We start from the raw sequence: 24,381 nt of genomic DNA, 5'->3' as shown, positions 1-24,381 counted from the left end.
AAAAAGCGATCAGATTTGTGTTACTTCAGGCTGGGGATGGAGGAAGCAGAAATGGGATGAAGGCAGTCAAAAGACACAAGCTTCCGGTTATAGTAAGTACTAGGCATGTGATGTGCCATGTGATAAATGTAATGAACACCGCTGTATGGTACACATCAAAGTTCAGAGAACAAAGCCGCAGCACAGGAGAAAACATTTTACTCTCTATTTCTTTAACTCTGCGTCTATGTGGGATGATGGATGTTCAGTACATTTGCTGTGATAACCATTCACTGATGCCTGTACGTCAAACCATCATGCTCTACACCTTAAACTCATGCAGTATCAGATGCCAGCTACATTCCCAACATCTCAATAAAACCGCAAGAAAAAAACAACACATCAGAGTCCAGAATATCCTATAAGTTTAGGATCATTATCTATTTTCATACCTCTGCATAAGCTTTGGCCCATGTGCTTGCCAGCTGATGTAGGTCAACTTCACCTGACTTCACAGCTTCCAGGGCGGCTTCAGCCTCTCTGTCATAATCTCTGAGGGATTCTTCTTCAATAAACTGGCTCAGAGCTTCTTTTAACTCTGTAATATCGATAACAAATACCATCATTGGCAGACATAAATTGGGAACATTTTACCTGGCTAAGCATTCCAGTGTGACACTCCTGTCAAGCTTATACCCTTAAGAGCATGTCTAACTAAGATAAATTCAGCTTAGAGGATCATTCAACTAATCTCACACTTATTTTTCTTTACAATCACAGATTACCGAATGGTCAAAATTCTTAACTCTTATGTAATATAACCCTGATACTAATTAAAAACATTAATTTCTTAAGTCTTCATCTGAAACTGAGTAGAGAAAAAGCACATAAAGACCTTCTACAGAGAGAGGGGATGAAGCTTTCTGCATTTAAATGAGTTTCCTATATAACTTTCAAGGATATTATTGGTGTGTGTGTGTGTGTGTGTGTGTGTGTGTGTGCTCAGTTGCTTCAGTTGTGTTGAACTCTTTGTGACCCCATGGACGGTAGCCCACCAGGCTCCTCTGTCCATGGGATTCTCCAGGCAAGAGTAGTAGGGTGATTTGCCATGCCCTTCTCCAGGGAATCTTCCTGACCCAGGGATTGAACCTGCGTCTCTTGCGTTTCCTGCCTTGCAGGCAGATTCTTTACCCACTAAGCTACGTGGGAAGGCCATATATTGTTACCTTCTTCGAACCTGAAATAGAACTAGAGTGATCAGTATATTAAAACTGATTTATTTCAGATGATCTACAATTTCAACTTCAGAGACACTACTTAAAGACTGCTCTGAGGATGAGAAGACCATGGCTTTCATCTTGGGCACTTCCTTGCTCCCTCCCTCTCTCAGGTTGCTGGCCCTGGGGGAGACCAGCTGCAGGTGCAGAGGTGACCGTATGACAAGGCCCCATGATAAGGCCTGAGAACAGCCTCACAAGTGACCTTGGAGATGATCTTGTGCTGGTAGAGCCTTCAGATGAGACTCTGGAGTCCTGACTGACAGTTTGGCTGGAGTCCCATGAGAAACTCTGAGCCAGAGGCACCCATCTAAGTTGCACTTGGATCCCTGAACCACAGTAATGGTAGCAAGATAATACACACTTGCTGCTCAAAGAAAAAAAAAAGACAGATTAAAGAGCAGTGAGACAGAAACCAGGATACCTGTGCTCTAGTCTTGGTTCTGACACGTCTGTAACTCTGGACCAGAGAGTCTCAGTTGTTAGGACGCATCAGAGTTCCCTGGGGGGCTCACTGGAATAGATGCTGCACCCCAGTCCTAGAGTTTCTGATTCAAAGTGAATGCAGTGGAGCCCAAGAATACACACTTCAAATAGGTTCCCAAGTGATGCTGCTTGGGGAACAACTTTTGAGAACTACTGCCTTGGGCAAATTATTTAACCTTTCTAGGCACCAGTTTCCTTATTTGTATGATGAGATTATGCTAGAAAGTTTCCACGTTCCCTTGCATCTCTCACCTTCCATGATCCAACATATTCTCAATTAAAACATTTTCCCTTCTTTGTAGACAGAATGTAGACCTTTTAAAATGGCATAATACAGATGACTATGGAACTAATTTAGGTGAGCAAAGATTATTGAAAGATAGGTACCCCCTTCTCTTTCATGACATCTCAGAAACTGAGGACCAGATTGTTATAAGGGCAAAACATTGAGCACATAACCAATGATAGCCAACATGCCTTATGAATCCATCTAGCTACATAAAGAGGTTAGGAGTTCTAATCCAGACTCTGTCATTTTTCATCATATGTAATTAAATTTAATTTTTATACTAAAATGGCTAATAAACAGCTATGAGAGATACAGAAAAAAAATCAAAAGAAGAAAGATCTGGGGAACCTTTTTATTCTTGAAAGCGTCACATTTTGTGGTTGTTGCCAGTGCTTCTCAGGTTTATGCTACCGTGAAACTTCTAATGACAGAGACCAAAGGAAAATTCCAAAAATCAGTCCTCACCTTTTTCTATAAAGCATGGTAAGTTGTGCAGCAGCATTAGACGTCCATGTAAATGACTGGCATTCTCTTGAACAGGAAATTTGAGGGGTACCCTCAGTTCAAAGCACTGACTTCCAACTTTGAATTTATACACAAATTCTCTCTCTCGGTTGCAGAATCTTTCTCTGTTTTTTTTCATCTTTAGCAGGATTCTAGGAAACTAACAACAAAAAATTCAGCCAGTTATAAGTCCAAAAAAACTTAAAATGTTTCCTTATTGCTAAGCCACTTCTGGACTTCCCTATAGCTCAGATGGTAGAGAATGTGCCTGCAATGCAGGAGACCCAGGTTCAATCCTGGGTCAGGAAGATCCCCCTGGAGAAAGAAATGGCAACCCAATCCAATATTCTTGCCTGGAGAATCCCATGGACAGAGGAGCCTGGTGGCTACACTGCATGGAGTCACAAAAAGCCACTTTTAAGATGGCTCCCCACGCAGATTTTGTGTGACACTCAATTAATTATTCTACTTTTCCCCTACTTTTATCCCTTCATAAAAGTAGGGATGTTTTCATGATGAAAACAAAGTGCTTCTTTTTTAATGAAAAGTCTCTCTTCAACTTCATATATTAAAAAAACTGCCCACTTAGCACTCCTGGGCAGTGTGCTCAGTCTCTCAGTCATGTCTGATTCTTTGCAACCCCACGGACTATAGCCCATCACGCTCCTCTGTCCATGGGGTTTTCCCGGCAAGAATTCTGGAGTGGGTTGCCAATCCCTTCTGCAAGGGATCTTCCTGACCCAGGAATCGAACTCGCATCTCCTGCACTGCAGGTGGGTTCTTCACCACTGAACCACCTGGGAAGCCAAGATTCCTAGGCAGAGTTCTCATGAATTGGTAAGGATCATGTAGAGAAGAACAGAGAGGATTCTTTGGAAGATATGCACGGTAGCCAGATACAGTTCATGAAATAGTTGGTGAATATAAAGTCAAAGAAACAGATCAGGGACTGAGGCATCTTGAAGACCCTAGAGGCTATAGGCGTAAGATCTGATTGGGGGGTGGAGGGAAGGGAGATGGTGCTGCAAAGATTTCTCTATGGGGAGAAAATATACTGAAAATGTACAGGATAGACCGCAAAGCAAAGTGGACAACTACTGGGAAAGAAGAAATCTAGTCAGAAAGAATACATCAATTGAAGATTTCCTTATTAGCCCCAAACAGGAGTCCTGTTCCTAGGCATTCCCCCATCAAATCAGCTTTCACACTATTCTCTACACTGAAGTCAGAGTAATCTTTTTCAAGTGCATATCTGGTCATGCTGATTATCTGCTTAAAATCCTTCTATGATATTCCATTGCTTTTAGGATACAATACAAATTTCTTAACAGTTTCTCGCCCCTGCTTATACCTCCAGACTCTTCTTTGGGGAGCTGAACTCCCCTCCTCTCCAACACAAACTGACAAACTTTATTTTCAGTCGTACTGAACCTCTTTCAATGCCTAATCTCTCTTTCCACTTCCAACCTTTCTGAATGTTTTTCCTTTGCCTAGAGCACGCTTACTGCTCTTCTTTCCTTGGCCTTGTCTCAGATTAGATATGCCCCAGGAAGCCTTTTAACTTGTCGGACTGTCTTCATGCTTAATCAAATAATAAATACGAAGCATCTGGTAAACATAACATGACCAGTAAATGGAAGCTGGTAAAAATAATAAAGAAAGAAAGAAGGTTTTATATAAGAACATATCAGTTTTTTAAAAAATCAAAGGCTGCTAAGTACACATGAGGCAGACAGAGGCAGTAAAGGAACAGTTTGCAGGGAACTGAAAATCAATTAAATACGGGCTCATGGTCTCATTTTGTTTAGAGTCAATATTCTAGGCAAACAAAAACCATTATCTCTGGTTTCAGTTGATTCACTCTTTAGAATTGTGTCTCAAAAAATGGATACTTTAGTTATCTCTCTCCGGTTTGTTATTACTGCCTGCGTGCATGGGTGTGCTCAGTCGCGCTCTACTCTTTGCAACCCCAGGGACGGTAACAGGCCGGCTCCTCTGTCCATGGGATTCTCCAGGCAAGAATACTGGAGTGGGTTGCCGTTTCCTCCTCCAGGGGATGCTCCCCACCCAGGGATCAATCCGGCGTCTCCTGCGTTGGCAGGCGGATTCTTTTACCACTGAGCCACCTGGACCCTCCCCAGTGCTGAAATCAAGGAAGATTTCCAGACAACAATGGGATGGGAAGAGGAGAGCTGGACCGAACTCATTCAGTCAATAGAATGGAGGTTTGGAGGCTTGAATGAGTCAGGGAAGGGAGGGCAGACTGTCGGGCCGAGAAGTCTCAGCCGAGTGAGGGGAACAGCCCCCCGACTCGAGAGTTCCGGTCCGAGGAAGCTTCCTCGCTCTGGTCGCAAGCTCACCTCCTCTTGTTCCGAGCTCCCAGCTGTCCGCCGTACGGGTCCTGACCAAGGGCCTTGGCACTGGGCCCATCAGCTGACTGCTGCCTTGTTTTTACAGCCGGAAGATCCGCTACGGCAGATTCTTCCAAGCATTTTCCTTCTTTCCTGGCACCTCGTAGAAAATTCCTCGGTCTAAATGTTCCCTTGTTCCATCCTACCTATTTTTAATAATTTAAAAAGTGTCGAAAGATGTATTTATACTATTATGGTGCATTTTGGAGACGGCACAGAGCAAACTCTCGTGACGAAAGTGAAGTGGCGAAACACAAGCTCAGTTCCGGCGGACCGGACGCGGAAGGGCGGTGCTTGGGGAGGGCGTGAACTAACGCGCGCCTCTCAGAATGCATGCGCGGCGGTTGGAATGGCCAGCCAGGATTGGCGAGCCGCGGAATGGGCGGAACGCTCTGGGTTTGGTTTTGGGCGGGAATTGAAATTGCCGCGGCGGCTGCCTTCTAGGTCCTGAGAGGTGCAGGTTTCCAGCCTCGGAGGGGATCATGGTGCGGCCTGCGAGGTGAGTAGCTCATGGCATCCGGCGAGGGTGGGGAGGAAGGTCAGGAAGACGCTGCAGGCTGCGTTACCTGCACGGGATGGAGAGAAGGGCCCGAGGACCAGGTGGCGATAGTGGGACGGACAGGGAAACACTCCGGCCTCCAGCAAGGGCTCTCGCTCCTTGGAAGGGTCCTGTCAACCTAGCCGTTTCCTTCTCTTGGCGTCCTTGACACTTCCTGCCGTTTCTTTTACCCACCCCGTTCAACTAAGGCCGGATTACCCTTTGCATGGCTATGGTTTTTCCAGTGGTCCTGTATGGATGTGGGAGTTGGACTGTGAAGAAAGCTGAGCGCCGAAGAATTGATGCTTTTGAACTGTGATGTTAGAGAAGACTTGAGAGTCCCTTGGACTGCAAGGAGATCCAACCAGTCCATCCTAAAGGAGATCAGTCCTGGGTGTTCATTGGAAGGACTGATGCTGAAGCTGAAACTCCAGTACTTTGGCCACCTCATGCGAAGAGTTGACTCACTGGAAGAGATCCTGATGCTGGGAGGGATTGGGGGAGGAGGAGAAGAGGACGACAGAGGATGAGATGCTGAATGGCATCACCGACTCGATGGACATGAGTTTTGAGTAAACTCCAGGAGTTGGTGATGGACAGGGAGGCCTGGCGTGCTGCGATTCATGGGGTCGCACAGAGCGGACATGACTGAGCGACTGAACTGAACTCAACTGAGTTCCTACTTAGGTGTTAATTCACTTGTTCCTCACTATATTTCTTTGAGATAGAAAGTTTAGTTCTCTTCATTTTATCAGTTTAAACCTCTGGGCCTGAAAGTCAGTTTGCCTGAGTCATACAGCTAGTAAGTTACTGGGTAACAAGCAAATCTAAGCCAGCTGGCGCCAGATCCTCTGTGTTTTCCACCAGGTTTGTTGGAAATTGTTCCTCTAGTTTACCTCAGTCGAGCACCATGGAGACCTAGGGTCAGCCATTCATTTAGTAGAGTTCGAATATACTTACTTCTGCGCTGGAAGTATATATTTACTAGGTATATGTACCTATATTTAGGTGCTGGAGGTTGCATTCTAAGGGGCTGAGAACAAACATGGGAGTGTGAGAGAGTGAGAGGAAGGAAAGCCTTACTTTAATTTTAATTAAAAACTTTTTATTGAAGTGTAGTTCTCTATAATCTTGTGTCTCTGGTGTACAGCAAAGTGATTCAGTTTTATATGTATATATATACACATACACATGTATTCTTTTCCATTAGGGTTTATTACAAGATATTGAATATAGTTCCCTGTGTTATATAAACTTTTTGTTTACCTATTTTGTATATAGTAATTTGTATGTGCTAATCCCAAACTCCTAATTTATCCCTCCTACCCTTTTTCCCTTTTGGTAACCCTAAGTTTGTTTTCCATGTCTCTGAGGCTGTTTCTCAGACTCAACCATGTTTTAAATGTCTATTGCATAGTGAGCCATGGAGAGGAAATGGCAACACACTCCAGTATTCTTGCCTGGAGAATCCTGTGGACGGCAGAGCCTGGTGGGCTGCTGTCCACAGGGTCACACAGAGTTGGACACGACGGAAGCGACTTAGCATGCATGCATGCACTGGAGAAGGAAATGGCAACCCACTCCAGCATTCTTGCCTGGAGAATCCCAGGGACAGAGGAGCCTGGTAGCTGCCATCTATGGGGTCGCTCAGAGTTGGACACAACTGAAGCACCTTAGCAGCAGCAGCATAGTGAGCATGAATTAATATTGGAAGAGATAAAAGAAAATGGCTTTCAGTATCAAGAAGTTTGTAATTTAATACTTCAGAATTCACATATAAAACAAAAGAATACATACAACAAGAAATTCTAAATGCCCAATGGCAATTAAACAGTGTGTACACTTTGTGTTAATTATATTGATTATTCTTACTTTGTTCTCTGAATTAACTTTTTTCCTTATCAAGTATAATAATGTTATATCTTTGCTGTAAAATGCAAATCATGTTTTTAATTTACATGTGCTTAAGGGAATCCAAACATTTTTATTTACTCAAGAGTATTAATGGCCTTAAAGAATGGAGGCGAGAAGTTGACATTTGTATAAATAAAATTTCTGTCTTGGTCACAGGCATAAGAAGCCAGTCAATTACTCCCAATTTGAGGACTCTGATAGTGATGGTAAGTAGAGCATCTTATTTCTTCATTAAAGTTTTGATAATTTACTTCCTGTTTATAGGATATATTATGTATGGGTGTGTGTGTGTGTGTGTGTATGTATGGCTAAAATATGGTTGTACCAATTGCATATGAGGAAGGTCTGGAGAAATAATTTTTTTAGCGTTTAGGATAATTATGCTGATTACTACACTGACAAGAATTATTATTGGCATAAATCATAACCACACAGGGCCAGGAGAAATGATTTTTCAGATCTAAACTACTCTAGATCCAGGTTCCCCCTGTCTTTCAGAGATGCAGATGTGTTACAGAATATATTGTAAAATCCCCATTAATGATAGAGTAAAGCAAGCCCCTGAAGGAAGCTCAGGCTTAAGCTTTATCCTACTGTGTTACATATGTACTTGTCTTTGCTATTAAGAGAACTTTGGTCAAAACTTTGAGAAACATGGTGTTAGGTTACATTATACTTCAAAGTAAGTTATTTGTTTCTTTCTTAGACTGCTGGAGTTTTCTGGGAGTCAAATGTTTAGTAATCCCTTGGTTTGAAGGAATCTGTTTTTGCCTGGAGCCTAGTCTTAATATGCATCTGAGACTTGGGACAGAAGAGTATAGAACATGACTTTCTAGCTTTTTACTCTTGTCATCAGTCTATCGCAAAATAGGTATAAACTGCTGGCAGTATTCTGGAAACTGGTGTGGAGGTGGGGGACAAGTCACAGATTATTGTATTTCTATGTGGAGAAGCATAAAGCACTTATTAATAAATGGGAAAGCCCATGATTCAGACTGTGCGTACCTTGAAGGTAATGCGTACGTGTCACGTCTGCATTTGAAAGTTAGAGCAGTGGTTTTATGTTGAGTGTCAACAGAAGAATCACCTCAGTTCTGGGGATGGTAAGACAGAAAAACCCATGAAAACTGAATGGACTGGAAAACAGCATCCTTTGCCAAAAATAAAGTTACTGTGGTGGGATCATAGGAGGGCTCTTAAGATGATGATACCACTGTAAAGACTGCTACTGTAAAGTCCTAAGTAGGAGCCACTTTCTCTTCCTCCAGGTTCCGATGCTTCTTACTTTACTTAGCTTGGTTGTTGTTTTAGGAAAGGTAATGAGAATGAGATGGTTGGATGGCATCACCAACTCAATGGACGTGAGTTTGAGCAAGCTCCGGAAGTTGGTGATGAACCAGGAAGCCTGGTGTGCTGCAGTCCATGAGGCTGCAAAGAGTCAGACACGACTGAGCAACTGAACTGTGCTGAATAGGCCTTTGAAAGAAAGTATTTGGCTGTGTTATGAAATTTCCATAAAAATAATTTTCTTCCACTTGTCAATATGATAAAATTGTACAGGAAATTTTATTGATTTTTCTAATGGTTTTAGAGATTTTTAATTAATCGTTTTTTTCTTTGCCATTTATATATGCTAGCTTAGTGGCCCTTATAGTTTTTCAGGGAGTTAATTTTTGACAGATGGATTTTTTTTTTTAAGTTGCTAAAACAAAGTTGAAAAGCTCGAGTGAGAATAAAAACAGTATGCCAACTGTCTTTTTTAGATTATGGAAAGCAAACAGTTTGCTTATCTTTAAAACTTGAACACACATAGTAATGACTCTCAACTACCAAGAAAGTAAGTTTACCTTATTTCTTCCTTAGGAAAAACAGTTTCATATATTCTTTTATTTTTAATTCATGCATAAATAGATGATTTTGTTCCTGCAACCGCACCGTTAAATAAGAAATCCAGAACAACACAAAAGGAGTTGAAACTAGAAAAACCAGAACCTAAGCTGAAGAATCTCCAGGAAAAAGACATCCCACTACAAGAGAAAACCCCTAAAAAAAGGTGAGAGGTAAGACATGCAGTGAATATATGACATTAGATTTGTTAATCTAAAAGAGATAAATTCAAACCTTGGTTTAAATTAGAACTTGAGCAAAATCATAGGTCTTATTTAATTCATGTAGGAGAACAGGAATGTAACCACTAATCCCCTCTGGCTTTCTGAACTGCTTTAAGTTCATGAATGCATAAGGAAATAACCATTTAAGTCATAATCACCAAGTTTACAAGGTGTATCTTGCCTTTACAAGGAGACCTTGCACCTGACTCTGAAGTCCTCAGGTCTTAAAGACTACTTTGTTTAAAGTTACGTCTGTAAGGACAGTTTATAAAATTCAAAGCCACATTTCTCAATGAGATGATGGATGTTCCCTAAACTTGTCATCATTTCATGATGTATGTGAGCCACACCATTGTGTCACACATGAAACTTACACGGTGCTGGGTGTCCATTATAGATAGCTCAGGAAAACCGGAAGGAAAAAAAAAAAAAAGTGAAACTGTGTATTTCTCTACAGATAAAAAATATTTTCACTTTATCTTACTGAGTTTTGTCCAGCAGTGAGAAGGACCTGTAGTTTCAGACTAACCGTGGAGTTCCGTTAGTTAGTACTTGGAGGCAGTGGGGGAGATGGAAGGGAGGAATCTGAGAGGCCCCAGACTTGCAGTGTGGGGAGGAGGTGGCCGAGGAGGGATTCTGACAAGTGGAACATGGCATGTGTGATGCTTCACTGCTCCAGTAGCGTGAGGAAACTTCCTTAACATAGAGAAACTTACCCCCACGTCATTCTCTTCGCTTTCGATTCTTTGTTTTTCAGCTTCTTGTACTATCTTTAAAATATAGTTTAAAAAACAACCAATGGATGGGAAAAAAGATTTGCAAATCATGCGATCCTTTAGGGACTTGCATCTAGAATATATAGGGAACTCTTACAACCCAACACTAAAAAGGATCATGACCCAATTTGGAAATGGGCCAAGGACTTGAATAGACATTTCTTTAAGGAATATATACAAATGGCCAATAAGCACATGAAAAGATGCTCACCATCCATAGCCATCAGGGAAATACAAATCAAAACCCCAGTGAGATCATATGTCACACCCACAGGAATGGCTGGATGCAGAAAGACAGATAGTAGCAGGTGTTGAGGAGGATGTGGAGAAATGGAAACCCTCATGCATTGCTGCTGGGAGTATAAAATGGTGCACCCTCATTGGAAGACAGAGCAGCAGTGCCCCGAAATGTAGGGTTTATTATATGACCCAGCTAGGCATATGCCCGAGAGAAATAAAACTCTGCCCACACAAAAACCTGTACACGGGTATTCACAGGAGCATTAATCATAATAGCCAAAAATAAAATGTGAGTAATCCAAATGCCTGTCGATCAGTGACTGGATAAATAAAATGCAATACACCCGCACAGTGGAACCTTATTCAGCAATGGAAATACATGAAGTCCTGATACATGCCACAACATGGATGTACCTTGAGGACATCATGGTGAGCCAAAGAAGCCAAGCACAGAAGGCCACATGTTATGTGATTCCATTAATATTAACGTGGAAGGCCCGAAACAGACAAGTCCATGGAAACAGCACGTAGACTAGTGCTTGCCAGATGCTGGGGAGGGAGAATGGGGGCTGACTGCTAGTGGGTATGGAGTTTCTTTCTGGGATGATGAAAATGTTCTGAAATTAATAGTGGTGGTAGCTTCACAGCTCTCTGAATATACTAAAAACCGCTGAATTGTAGGCTTCAAAGGCTGCATTTGACACTGTGTGACTTATATCTCAATAAAACTTGTGATTTTAAAAAGTACTAAATCCTTCTAGGTGCAGCTCAACATCTCCTCCTTTATGTAACCTTTTCTGTCTGTCTTTGCGTTCCCTTCTTAAACACCGGAGCACTCTTGACCACCTTGAACAGGAGCCATGATAATCTGTTTACATGGGATAATTATTCCAGGACTTTCTTTCCTACCTCCTCATTAACTGCAGACTCTGAGGGCACGTCTAGTATCCTGTCTAGTGCAGTGCCTCACGCAAAGTAAGTACTTACTGAAATACTTGTCAGAATCCAGATTGGGCGGAGCAGATGTAAAAAAAGAAAAAGAAAAAATATATATAAAGAGAGAGTAATGTTAGTTTAATGTAGGAGCTGTAATAGCTGCCTAAGGAGGTGTGGGTGAGGTCAAGGAAGATTCCTAAGCAGAAGTGATGTTTGAGCCACGTCTGCTCTCACTTGGGCGGGTGCTTCCCACCTGGACAGAGCTGGTGGTGAGGAAGAGATGTCACAATGACGTGGACACCGTCACCTACTGCCCATGTCTGTTCTGTTCTGCTGGGTCCAACATGACACTGTTACATTTCAGGAGGTGGAACGTTAAAGTCCATTATGATAATGATCATTGTTTAAGAACATCTTCCTGAGGTTGGAAACTCTCAGCTAACCTCTCCCAAGGTTTGCTGTGTAGTTGAGACTGATAGTTTAAAAGCTCATTATTTGTGTATGTTTTAGGATGGCTTTGGACGATAAACTCTACCGAAGAGACCTAGAGGTCGCACTGGCTTTGTCAGTGAAGGAGGTTCCAGCTGTCACCATTGATGTGGAGCAGTCTCAAGGCAAGCGTAACTTATCTTCTGTAATTATCTTTGAAACCTTCTGGAAAGTGAAAGTGAAGTCGGTCAGTCATGCCCGACTCTTTGTGACCCTGTGGACTATAGCCTACCAGGCTCCTCCGTCCATGGGTTTCTCCAGGCAAGAGTGCTGGAGTGGGTTGCTATTTCCTTCTCCAGCGGATTTTCCCAATCCAGGGATTGAACCCGGGTCTCCTGCATTGGAGGCAGACACTAATCTCTGAGCCACCAGGGAAGCCCCAAAACCTTCTTACCCCTTTTGTAATCATTTCTCTGGATGAGCTTGTACAGGGGGAAGGTTGTACTTTTAATACTTTGGACTATAAAAGGAGCAGTTTGCAGAGGGTACTGTTGGATTTGTTATTTATTCCATCATAAAACTCTCATCCACAAGCAAATATCTCTCTGCCTAACACTCAGGGTCCACTTGAGGACATGGACTGTGACTCTGGATCCAAAGTTCGTCTTTGTACACAGTGAAAATGTAATTTCTTGGTCAAATAAATTGACCTCTACATCCTAACAGCCCACTTTCTTTCTCTCCAAATTGCAATTAGTTAAGCATCATCTAATGGTGATAATCTTTATTACTCAGAAAGGTAAAAGTACTAATTTGGTGAGCAAACTCAGTAGACTCAATAGGTTTATGACTGCTGACTTTTCCTGTGGATTTTTCTTTGATTTTTCTGGCAACTAGGAAGCGGACAGCAATATTGATATCCTGGAGAGGCAGAAATCATTATTCTTGGAAAAGACATTCATATTGCTAAAATGCTTTCTGGATTAAACTACTTTGGCCTAACTTCTTTTTTGTTGGAGGTTATTTTAAGCACATTCCCTTATTTAAAGGGTAAAGATGTTTAAGTCAAAAGTGCCTGCTGTTTGACAATCAATGAGATAGTGTTGATTAGAGGGGCCTTTATCAAAGAAACTTAAGAGAATTGTCTTACACCTAAAATTGAGAAAATGAAAATCTCTTTCCTATAAAAGATAGTGACATGTATAACAGGATTTCCTTCTCCGAGAGTCATGTATTCCATAGCATTGGGATCAATACTCTAGATCATTTTAAAGTTATGATAATGATTGAAGAGTCTTTACGTTAGTAAAAGCACAGATCTGCCTACATAGGGATGATAGTTAACATTTATGAACTGTTTCCTATGTGCTGGGCACCACAATAAGCTGTTTCCACATTTAGCCAACATCTAATTCCCCACAGGAGCCTCATTTAATCCCCACCCTGTTTCTATGTCCACATTATGGATGAGGAAATGAAATCTTGTAAAGGATAAGCAGCCTCCCCTTGGTATGTAGCTGATTTAAGAGCCCGAATTTGAACTTAGGTCCCATTGAAGTTTGTGTGATTTCCGGGCCAAAAGTCCTAAGCTTAGGCTAGCTTTGCCAAGTCAAGTCAGTGTGCTAGCTTGAGCTTGGCTCATGTGTCTGTATCTAAATGCTATCAGACTTCAGCACTTCTCTTCTTGCTTCTAGTCATTGGTTGATTAGGGTGCATTTGCCTCTTCCTTCTTCCTGACATCCAGGCTTTGACAAACACGGCAAGAAGGAAACAGGAGCAACGAGTAAGTCTCCTCATGTCTCCAACTGCAGTGTAGCCGGTGATTATTTAGGTAAGTTTTTTATTCTTATATTTACTTTTTTCGTCATCATTTTTCTAACTCTTACTTAAATTCTTGAACTAAAGCTAGAACCAAGGTCTTCACATTTGTGAAGGTTCTCTTCACCTCTTCTCCTTCGTCTCTTTCTGTGTTCAGTCTTTCACTGCAGACCTGGTTCCTTCCCTGGGGTAGGGTCACGACTTCCCCTGACTTCTAGTTGACTGGAGTTGAACCCTGAAGAAAGGGGCTGCATCTTCCCAGCTCAGCTTGAAAACTCTTGGGGAAAGACTCTCAATTTGGGTCTTACACTTATGCTTAACTCAGACTGCTGCAAGGAGACTGATGTATTATATTGACCAGACTGGGCTCTGTGGTCTGTTACTAGACGTACAGGAAAGATGAAGCTGGGCAGATGTTTTCATAAAAGCAGGTGTAATGGAAGTCCACTTTGCAGTTCGTCAGATGTTGTTGTTAGTCACTCAGATGTGTCTGACTCTTTGCAACCCGGTGGACTGCAACCCACCAGACCTCCTCTGTTCGTTGGATTCTCCAGGCTAGAATACCGGACTGGGTAGCCATTCCCTTCTCCAGGGGATCTTCCTGACCCAGGGATCAAACCCAGGTCTCCTGCATTGGCACGTGGGTTCTTTACCACTAAGCCACCTGGAAAGCCCCTCTTTAGATGTTACCAGGCACAAAAATTTTCTTTTTTTTTTTTAAACGTCCTGAAGATCTGGATAAGATCACTGAAGAGGATGATTCTCAGGACACTCCACGGAGAAGGAAGGCTGCGTCCCGAGCCGTGGTCCAGCAGAGGAAGATTCTCTTGGAAAACAGTGATGACGATGGAGCCATCGACTCTGAGCCAGACTTCGCAACTGGTAGGTTATGTCCTCACTCAAGCTCCACCCTATGGAGAGTCAGTCAGAAGTTCCCGGAGACTCCTGCTGTACGCAGAACACTGCTGAGCATTGGCTGTACAAATTTGAGGAACACAGGACAGTTAAATTCAGCTGTGCCTTTGGTGGAAAAGCTTTATCCAGAGGTGAACTTTAAGCTGTGCCTTGAAAAATGAGTAGCATTTAGGAAGAAATGGCACTTCTGACTGATGGAAAGGCATAGACCACAGAACAGGCAAGTACATACCCAAGAGCTCAGTGACACTAGAGATTTCTCAAAGAAGTAAAAATGGAACTGCCTTGCGATCCAGCAGGTCCACTCCTAGATATTTATCAGAAGGAAATAGGAGCAGTGGTGAGAAAAGATGCATGCCCGCGGTGCTCAGTGCAGCATTGTTTACGATAGCCACGACACGGAAGCAGCCTAGGGGCCCGTCAGTAGCTGAAGGGATGAAGATGTGGTTCATATATATGTTTGCTGTATATATATCGGGGCTGTTCATCCACATTTATCCAGCAGATATTTGGGTTTCTATTTTGGGTGCTGTATTCTTCACATGAGAGCTTACCTTTGAGGGTAAAACCAAGATCTGAGGTGTCAAGTGTTGATGGTTTATGTACTTAAGAATTCATAGATTCCCCAAGAAGCATCTCTTGTCTTCCTGCTTCACTTGCAGTCCAAAAAGACTGTCTCTTTTCCAGTTCTCTGAGAGCTGGTTTGGTTTTTCTTTGCTACATTGTTACAATTCCCCCCAAACTCCCTGGGTGGCTGTGCTTCTCATCAAACTGTGTGGTCGAGCCCCAAGAACTCCCAGCCTCTCAGGGGGCGGCTTGTTGAGGGGAGGTGGTTACCACCGTCCAGCCTGTGCTGTGGCTGCACAGCCTGAGATTCAGGCACAGTCTCCCTCCTCCCAGCCTTCTGACTCCTCCTGAGTCCCCCACCCAAAGAGTGTGCAAGTCCATGCTGTTCTGTGGGTCTGGAACCCCCTTCGGATCCCCATCCAAGCCTGCTTTACCTACCATGGAAGGACACCCGTGTTCCCTGCCTTGCTTGTTGTACTTCAAGGAGCGGTATAGCCAGTTTATTTTCTTCTGCCCTAAGCTGAGAATGGCTCCCTCTCCTATCCCCTCAGAGCTGATGGTTTATTATACTTGAATGTGCTGCTGGAATCATCTCAGACAGCCTGCATTATCTGGAGCAGGGTCCCTTCTTTAAGTGACATTTCAGAATTTCCCACTGCATCGGCTCACCCTAGATGAGAGAAAGTGCCTTTTGTGACCTTCAGTAGGGAAAGAAAAGTGAAACGGAGAGAATCAGGGCTTCTCCTAAGGACATATAAAGCTCTCCAAAATCCATAACCCAGTGTCTGGGTTTTTAGAGTCTCCAGGAGGAGATGCTAATCCTTGGGATTCTGGGTGTTCTGTCGCTGCCCCTCCAGTTTATGTACATAGAGTCCTCGCCTGTCCTGCAGTCTGTCCCCTCAAGCCAAAGAGAATACGTGAAATACCACAGCTGTTGAGTTTACAGGAAGCTGCGCCTCCTGGACTTTGTGTTCTGATATTCTAGAGAGGCTTCTCTACCACCTGCCCTTCCCAAATCCAGATCCTCTTGGGACTCCAGAAATAATTACTTGATTTTGCCAGGTGCTATTTATATTAATAGCAGCCATGCAATCTGCTGGCCTTATATAGTAAATTCTGTATAACTTGGTAACTGTTATGTGAATACGTGGGTTGATCATCTGTTTTTAAAGTTGTGTTAGTGTGGGAAGAATGACAGATAAGGACATCACAGTTTGAGATCATGATGGCATAGTTAATTTCGGCAGAGCCCATCAGCGAGAGGCTGATGAGCATCTTTACGACGGGATTCAAGCCAGGCCTCCACTGACCCCACCGGGAGCCAGGCAGCCACATGTTCTGTGCTCTCAGACACGAGTGACACCATAGGCAGAGCAGAACATCACCTAGGAAGTGAGTTCATTACGTGTATTAACTCAGTCTGCACAAGAGCCCCGTGGTGGAGGCAGTAGGGTTCTCCCCACGTCATGCATGGGAAACAGGCACAGTGGCGTCAGGGGCCTGTCTGAGGTCAAGGACACGTAAGTGAGGGGCCTGGACGCACTCCTAGGCACTGTGCCTTGTTCGGCCCCTGGAGACGGCACGACACAGAACGGACAGGGATGTGTGTGCAGAAGGTGACGCTGGAGCCCAGAAGCCCCACATCTTCCAGCAGAGGTGAGCAGAGGTGTGATCTGTTTCAGGTGAAGACTCTGAGGATGGCTCTGATTTTAGTGGGAGTGAAGACGATGAAAGCTTCACTGTGAGAAAAAGTAAAGCTAAAGAAACCAAACGGAAAGAAGTGAAGGTGAAACCTCCAGCTGAAAAGAAAGAGAAGCCTAAACCCAAGCGTGGTGCTGGGGGTAAGCCAGTCCCTCACATGTCACTTCACGCCAGAGACGGGCCTGGTTTCCTTAAAGTGCTCTGCCCTTTTCTCCCTAACCTGTGGGGTCTTCCTTTCTTGTCATAACCCGGGGAGGATGGTAGGCCGGGCTGGGGTGGCAGAAGGCCGAGGGGGCCCTGAGCAGCTCCTGTCCCCTGCATTTCATGGCCACAAAACTGAGGCTGTCAGAGGTCAAACCACATGTTGGATTCTCACGGCTAGGCGATGGCCGGAACTAGCCCCCAGCTTTGTCCATGCAGAGCCTGGATCTGTCCATTAGACACATTTTCTCCAAGCAGTTGAATGGGGAGGTGGCATATCTCATTTGCTGCTGTCGCACATGACCGGTCTTGGAGGGGAGAACCCTTCTGTCTGTGTTTAGGGGCCTTTGGTTTCTTCAGAACAGATTCAGTTAGAAGAAACCAGTTTTACAAGACAACTTCTGAAACTAGTGACGACCTGAACGTGGAATAGTTGTTTCTTGTGTGAAAGAAGTTGGGATGTTTGTGAGTTCATAATACATTAATAGATTATTGTAAAATATAACTTCCTTAAACCTGATTTGTTTTTCTTACCGGTAGAGTTTTTATATCTTAGCTATTTAATATATGTATAGTATTTGAAACTATTGTTCAGACCCCATTGCTAAGGATGGCCTTAGTCTCACCTCCCCTTGAACAGATCAATGCTGAGTACTGGTGCCGAGTACTACTGAGAAATGAGAACTAGGTACTGATAGAGTCCCATAATTCTTCCCTTGGTAGAGAAAATTTTAAGAGCTGTGGCATCCAATACAGTAGCCACTAGCCAAAGTAGTTCCGTCACATTTAAGATAATTAGGTACAGTTTGAAAGTCAGTTTCTTGGCTTTGCTGCCACATTTCAAGTGCCCACCTGACTGTGGCTTGTGGCTACTGATGTGTTGGACAGCACGAAGTACAGGGCATCCCCATCACGGCAGAGAAGCCTGACCTCGGGCTTCGGCAACAGGAAGAGGAGTGCATGGTGAAGGTGCTCACATCCACAGGCACGCAGATGCTGCTGAGGCCTCTTGAAGCAAGCGTTATCTGAAAGAGACTTTGTCTCCTACTACTTCTCCCTCCATTTCTCCCTCCATCAGAAACAAACCCAAACCCACTCCCATTCTCTATTCCTTCTCAGACGGTGTGTCCATGACGGGAGTTTGTGAGTCCTGATGATTCCCGTGTCTCCAGCACCATCCTCCTTTCTAATGACCAGAGCCCTCCACTCTGCTGTTTTCCCCACTTTCTCCCACTTTGTTCATTCCTGATTCGTTTCCGATCCCCTCTCACCTGGCCCACCACGGAGCCGCCGAGGTGCTCTGCTTTTATACCACCCTCGGTGAGATGCTTCTAACTGTGCAGATCCATGTAGCTTCTAAGTTCCCCCAGGCCCACCTCTAGGTCCTGTCATCTCTCTTACCACACTGCAGTGTACATATCTCTTTACTTTTGTGCCGTTTCTGCTAGAGTCTAGTGAGGGGACCATAAATTCCCTGGGAATAGGATCTCTGGGACCCTGGAGCCTGATACATTGAATATCTCATAACACATGGTGATGGGACACTGTTGTGTGAGTTACAAGTGTGGACTCTGGACTCAGACGTGGTTTCCACTTCTTTCTCAGACACTTACTAGCTCTCAGACTACAGGCCGACTATCTAATCTCTCTGTTTCCTTAACTGACAGTGGGGAGAGTCATTTTTGTATCAGAGCTGCCCTCAGGGTTAAAGGTAGTGTTAAAGGATATATTTACCATACTTCCTAGTATAGAAGTGCTCAGAAAGAGTGGCCGTTCCTAGGCCCTCTATAAATGTTGATTAATGAAAGTTTTCTGGATTTATGATTCTGCTTCTTTAATTTTTATAAGCTGATGGAACTGTATAATTTTCACACATGGATGCTAGACTTCAGTCTTGCTCTGTGACCCCCGTTTTATGTATATTTTCAAACTAGTGACTTCAGTAGACTGCACTCCAGCTGCCGTCAAGTCAGAATCTCGGTCCTCACCAAGAAAGGAGGCCAGTAGGACGCCTTCACAGATACGCAGTCCTGCAGCAGAAAGCAAGAGACCCAAGTGGGTCCCTCCAGGTACGTATAGTATGTTTATTTATTGCTCAAGGGCAGGGACTTGGAGGATTGCCACAGGTACGTATTTTCCCTTGTAAATGTTACGAATGAGCACTTCCTCATATTGCAGTCTTCAAAACTAAAGGTTTTTAATTGCTGTATTTGTTCATCACTTGTTATTCCCTTATATTTGGGCATCTAAGTTGTTTATTATTTTTTCATGGTGATAAATAAGGTTGCAGTTAGCACAGACCCCCTTACTTTAGAAATCTGGGCACATCCCTGGCTATTTCCTAGGATAAATTCCTAGTAGTAGAATTACAGTGAAAGAGTACCAGCATTAAAGATTCCTGATACATATGAATGAATGTTTGTCGACAGATCTCTTTGCTTAAGACCTGCTGACCCCTGCAGTGGGACAGAAACCTTGGGAATTCCAGCGTTTAGCAAACTTGACCTTCAGTGGCTACACACTCGGCTTCTCTTTGTTTTCTTTTGCTCCACAGCCCAGTCTCATGGTCCTTCCTGCTTACTGACATTCCTGAAACCCTAGTCAGGTTCTGCTCATGTCACATCCAGACTGGTGGTGACTTCCTGCCAGTCCCTCTCCACCTCCCCTCATCCTGCCCAGGAGCCCTCTGCAGCGGCCAGATGCATTCTCTGCTCCTTCAGCACCTGGGTGTGCACTTCTGTCCAGCTTCCTCCCTCTGGGATGGCTTCCTTCGCGTGTCTGCTCCCCTTTGCTGAGTCACCCCAGTCTCCTGGGGTTTCCTGTCCTGCTCACCCGTGATGTCCTCTGGCTGGTTCACAGTGGCCACTCCCCGGGGATGGCCGGCCATTCACAGGTGGACGCGGGCCCGAGACTCCTGTGGTGGCTTCACTTCTCTGTGGCCTCATTTCATCATCTCAAGTGGCAGGCACTGTGTAATCTTTAAAGTCTTCTGGTTTCAAAGTTATAAGATCTTAGGGAGGACTTTAAAAGTTTTGGGAGAAGGAAAGGAGAAAGGTTATTTACTGAAATAATGATGCTGTTTCGTGTTTCAGTTCAGGGGTATCTCTTAGTTTATTTCTTCTAAGAACAATTAGATTCCTCAACAAAAGACATTTTAAGGAATTGACAGAATGAGTTACAGAAGTTTGAAGGCAGCAAAAGCCAAAAGATAAGAAATAATGGAGTGATGGCTAGAGTCATCATCATAAAACAGGGTGCTTGCAGACTCTCTGTGTGGGAGGCGGGCAGGTCAGCTGCTGGCGGCCCGGGGCCGGGGAGTGGGCCTGGGGGAGCGGGCGCCGTGCCCTCTGTAGGGAGGCCGCGCTGCTCTGCTCCCCGGGCTGTTCACACGCAGGGCAGTGGGCCGTGTGTTCTCCATGTCTTGAGCTTTTAAGAGAAGCCAGAAATCCACATTTTAGTGGGAAACCTCCTAGTTTGTAAAAGTGAACTTAAAAGTCGACCAGTCGATACGTATGAGAGCAGGACTGGCTCTCGCGTGGCCTCTTGTCTTACACAAACTTGAGAAGACCAGCGAGGCTCCAGTGGGGAAATGGGCCAAGGACATAAACGTACTGCTGCCCCCAAGAAGCACCACCAGAAACAAATATGGCAAGAGTGGCAGTCTCGGTGGTAATTAAGGAAGCATAAAACAATAAAATGCAGTTTCATACCTCTCAAGCTAGAAAATAATAAAACTGTCAACCAGTGCATCTGGGTGGTGGGGTAGTAGGTGTAACTATTATAAATTTGTAATCCTTTTATAGGACAGCTTAACAGGAACCATAGAAATAAACCTGTCTTTTCAGAGCTACTTTTGGGAATTTACAAAGAATTCAAAAGAAGAAAAAGTAATAAGTGGTCACTTTTTTTAATAACCATTTATAGGAAAGTGGTGAAAAGCTAGAAACAACCCAGAAGTTTGTTGTAGGAATTTTGTCAATATGTGACACATACATGCAATTAAGAATGATAAATCAGATGGCTAGAATCATGGAAATGTTTATAAAACCTTTGTATGAAAAAATTATACACAGTTGTCCTTTTTATACTCCATATCAACTACAAACGAATATGTGGATAAATTCGGAAATTTAGTCCCTGATGGAAATAATCGCTCCATTAGTGTGGCAGCCTAAATGAAATGTGTACATAAAGAAAAATGGTACTTGTCAAAGTTATTTACTGTTTGAAAAATAGGCTCTTTAAGGAGTATTTGTAAAAGTTACAGAATTTTAAAAAATGTATTAGATTTGCTACTGCTTTAGAAATTATAATTACATTATTTATTTTTATTTATTTTATTTTTTAAACTTTAATTTTTACTTTATTTTACTTTACAATACTGTATTGGTTTTTAATGCCTTTACAATCAATGTTGTTTGCTCCCAACTTTCCTATTTAGCTTTCATATTTAAAGTTGCAGCGTCATTACATTGGCCTCTGGGGATGTTTGCTATCCGACATACTTTCTGCTCTATGGGTACTTCCCACTCTTTTGCTCTAACTTGATAGAACCTACATAGCAGGAGAAGGCAATGGCAACCCACTCCAGTACTCTTGCCTGGAAGATCCCATGGGAGGAGCCTGGTAGGCTACAGTCCAATGGGTCGTAAAGAGTCGGACACGACTGAGCGACTCTGCTTACTTCTGCTGGCCTCTCCTGTTTCATAGACTGATCTTTGTGAAGAGATGTCTGACATGCTCAGCATCAGGTGATGTGCTTTCTTGCAGCCATGTCCGGAAGCAGCAGCCACAGCCCCCTGGCAGGAGTGGCCGTGAAGTCTCCGAGTCAGAGCCTCCGCCTCGGCCTGTCCCGCTTAGCACGGGTTAAACCTCTGCATCCAAATGCCACCAGTAGCTGCATGTAGCCACAGGAAGATGTTTGATTAAGAAGCTCTCACTCGTATAAGCGGGTTTATATTTGAGGAGGGAACTGTAATATAAAGGAATCCTTTAATATCATATAAATTTCCTCTACCTGTTTTGTGACTGTTCTCTGCAAAGCTGCCCGAGACTTCAGCAAGAGTTTTATGTGAATTCTCTTGGAATGTCCTTTCCTTCTGAAGAGCATATTCTCCTTCCTCAGTGTATGTAAGTGGTCACTGACATCCACCTTGCTGTCAGCATGACACGGAAGAGGTCCACGTTACACGCTGCTCGTTGCCAGTAACAGGATGCTGCTTCCTGCCTTTGTCAAGTTGATGGCCCCTGAACTTCGTGTGCAGAGTTTATCTCGCAAGAGGAAGATTCCCACTTCTCCCAGGGATGTTTCTACACTGGCAACTACACTGTCAGTTTTATTGCCACGATGTTTCATATTTTAGCCAAATGTTTTTATAATGAGAATTCAGAATTATTTTCCACATTAAAACAGTTGCTGTATTATAGTGTGTTTCTCCTACCTAGAAGTATTAATAGATGGTTATCTTATAGCAAATAAAATTTTGTGACATTTCATGAAGCCTTGATTGTCAAAACCTTTGATAAAAGTGGAACAGTTTTGATATGCACTTTCCCTTAATACCATTGTATCCGTCTGTCTCTGTCTACATTTCATGATAAAATAAGTGCTCTGCAAAAAAAAAAGTTATCCTTTTTGTTGTAAATAGAGGAAGAGCTGTTTCTCAAAGTCATCACTGTACGTGAAGCCCATGTTTAACAGGTGGCTGTCAAGGTTGTCATCCCTGTTGTATTAGCATAGCTCTTCAGGAAGCTTAGATACGAGTTCACTGTGAATAAAAGTAGTAATAGATGTTTTCTATTTACAGTGAAAATTTCAACCAGCTCCTGATCACTTTTTAATAAAATTCTCTGAATTTTAACCATTAAAAATGTATATAATACTTAGTTCTTGGTTTATGAAATATGTTAATGTGAAAATAAGTAATTCAGACTTATGATTAAAGTGAGCATTTGCCTACGGCTGCTTTGTATATCTTTTCTTGTATATAGTTTATATTGTGGTGCATCCCCAACCCAGTCCCCCCTCCCTGGCCGGAAGCATGCTTTCCAGGAACACTGGGTTGAGGGACTCTCTATACTGCAGTTTAACAATAAACACTAAGAGCTATACTGTGCTAGTACTGATGTCATTGATTAATCACCTGGGCCAGCTTGATGAACCTGTTATCTCTGTGTGGGGCATTAACCCACCTATTGAAAATTACTTAAAGTGTGCCCAAACTGGCTTTGCAGAAAACACTCATGACCGTTCTGGTGTCAAACCCAGGGTACATTTTCTCACTGTCATACAGACCCTGCTCATCGGGCCCTGTTTAACACGCTTTGTTTCCTGGGCCATAGGACACCACTCTTTGGTACTTTTCTCCCCGCCTACTCCTCACTGCTTTGCGGCTTGCTAGTGTTCGGTGTCACCCACACCCACTGCTCCCACCGCCCTATCGTATTCCATGTGAGTCCATTCTTTTCCCCTGCTCCTTTTTTCTTTCAAAACGTGAGTTAACTTCAAGTTCCCCTGGTCACCTAGGTGACTGCTGCCTTCCAGTCAGGCTGTTTGGCCCAGAACTTGCTCTTTACGCAGCTGTGTTGTCTGGCCCCTTGATTGTATGTCATTAAATTGGTGACATCCCCCCAGCCCAGGCGTCTTCCCTCTGTAGTTCCTATTAGTAAACAGCATCATTATCAGTCAGCTGAGGGACCTGGGGCACTTGTGCCCTGCACGTCCCATACAGTCAGCAAGCGCTAGTCCATTTCCTGCTCTCTCTTTCCAGGTGCCACCCTTTCTCTGACACTCCCATCACTTACTACTTCTAAGGGGCATCCTTGCCTTGATGAGCAAGCTACTCTGTCCTCCCTTCAACCCATTAGAGCCAGAGGGAGTTTCCTAAAACAAAATCTGAGCAGAACACCCCTCTGCTTAAAATCTGCACTCTCAGCCTGTTTAGTTCACAAGCAGTCAGGCTGGCCCCTTGTCCCCTCCTTCAGCCTTGCACGTTTGACCTTTGCCACACCACACTGGGTGCTGGCACCTGTGGCTCTGGGTTTTTAGATTATTCTATTTGCCTTTTTCCCGTTGCTAATTCCTTCTTGTGCTAGAAGACCCATATCCAACTCAGCTGTTTGAAAAAGTTTTATTTGAATGTCTGTTTCCTCCACGGACCACATTGTATTTCTCCAGGTAACTCTGCTGTCATTCAGCTATCTGGTTTTCCTGCTTTTAAAAGCTGGTGCAGAGTAAGCGCACAGAAGAATGTTCCTCTGACGAATAAATCCTATCTGGAACCTTTACT

At 43.6% G+C, this 24,381-nt stretch overlaps 2 protein-coding genes across 2 annotated transcripts in view; one reads left to right on the top strand and one right to left on the bottom strand.

Annotated features, from left to right (window-relative positions):
• C3H12orf4 (chromosome 3 C12orf4 homolog) overlaps positions 1-4,942 on the bottom strand; it is a 36,814-nt gene extending 31,872 nt beyond the window's left edge. Inside the window, exons 1-3 of the mRNA XM_004006949.5 lie at positions 4,896-4,942; positions 2,497-2,695; positions 432-577 (exon numbers count right to left, since the gene is read on the bottom strand). Coding sequence (XP_004006998.1) covers positions 432-577; positions 2,497-2,674 — 324 coding nt within the window. The 5' untranslated portion in view covers positions 2,675-2,695; positions 4,896-4,942. The remainder of the gene's footprint in view (positions 1-431; positions 578-2,496; positions 2,696-4,895) is intronic.
• A 410-nt stretch (positions 4,943-5,352) lies between these two features.
• On the top strand, positions 5,353-23,051 carry RAD51AP1 (RAD51 associated protein 1). Its single transcript, XM_015094979.4, has 9 exons — positions 5,353-5,445; positions 7,555-7,604; positions 9,310-9,451; positions 11,972-12,075; positions 13,635-13,721; positions 14,441-14,590; positions 16,873-17,031; positions 19,027-19,161; positions 21,863-23,051. The coding sequence occupies exons 1-9, from the start codon at positions 5,429-5,431 to the stop codon at positions 21,997-21,999; spliced, it is 981 nt and encodes a 326-aa protein (XP_014950465.2). The 5' UTR covers positions 5,353-5,428; the 3' UTR covers positions 22,000-23,051.
• Positions 23,052-24,381: the final 1,330 nt, after the last annotated feature.

The sequence above is a fragment of the Ovis aries genome, chromosome 3, assembly GCF_016772045.2.
Source record: "Ovis aries strain OAR_USU_Benz2616 breed Rambouillet chromosome 3, ARS-UI_Ramb_v3.0, whole genome shotgun sequence".
NCBI lineage: Eukaryota > Metazoa > Chordata > Mammalia > Artiodactyla > Bovidae > Ovis > Ovis aries.
Note: the sequence above shows the minus strand (reverse complement) of the source record. Positions and strands in the feature narration are given on the sequence as shown.

What these genes read in the sequence shown, in the direction of transcription:
- RAD51AP1 (XM_015094979.4), top strand. An exon ending in GAGAAAACCCCTAAAAAAAG is followed by an intron (nt 9,452 to 11,971) that starts GTGAGAGGTAAG and finishes TGTATGTTTTAG; the next exon opens with GATGGCTTTGGACGATAAAC. An exon ending in TGTAGCCGGTGATTATTTAG is followed by an intron (nt 13,722 to 14,440) that starts GTAAGTTTTTTA and finishes AACGTCCTGAAG; the next exon opens with ATCTGGATAAGATCACTGAA.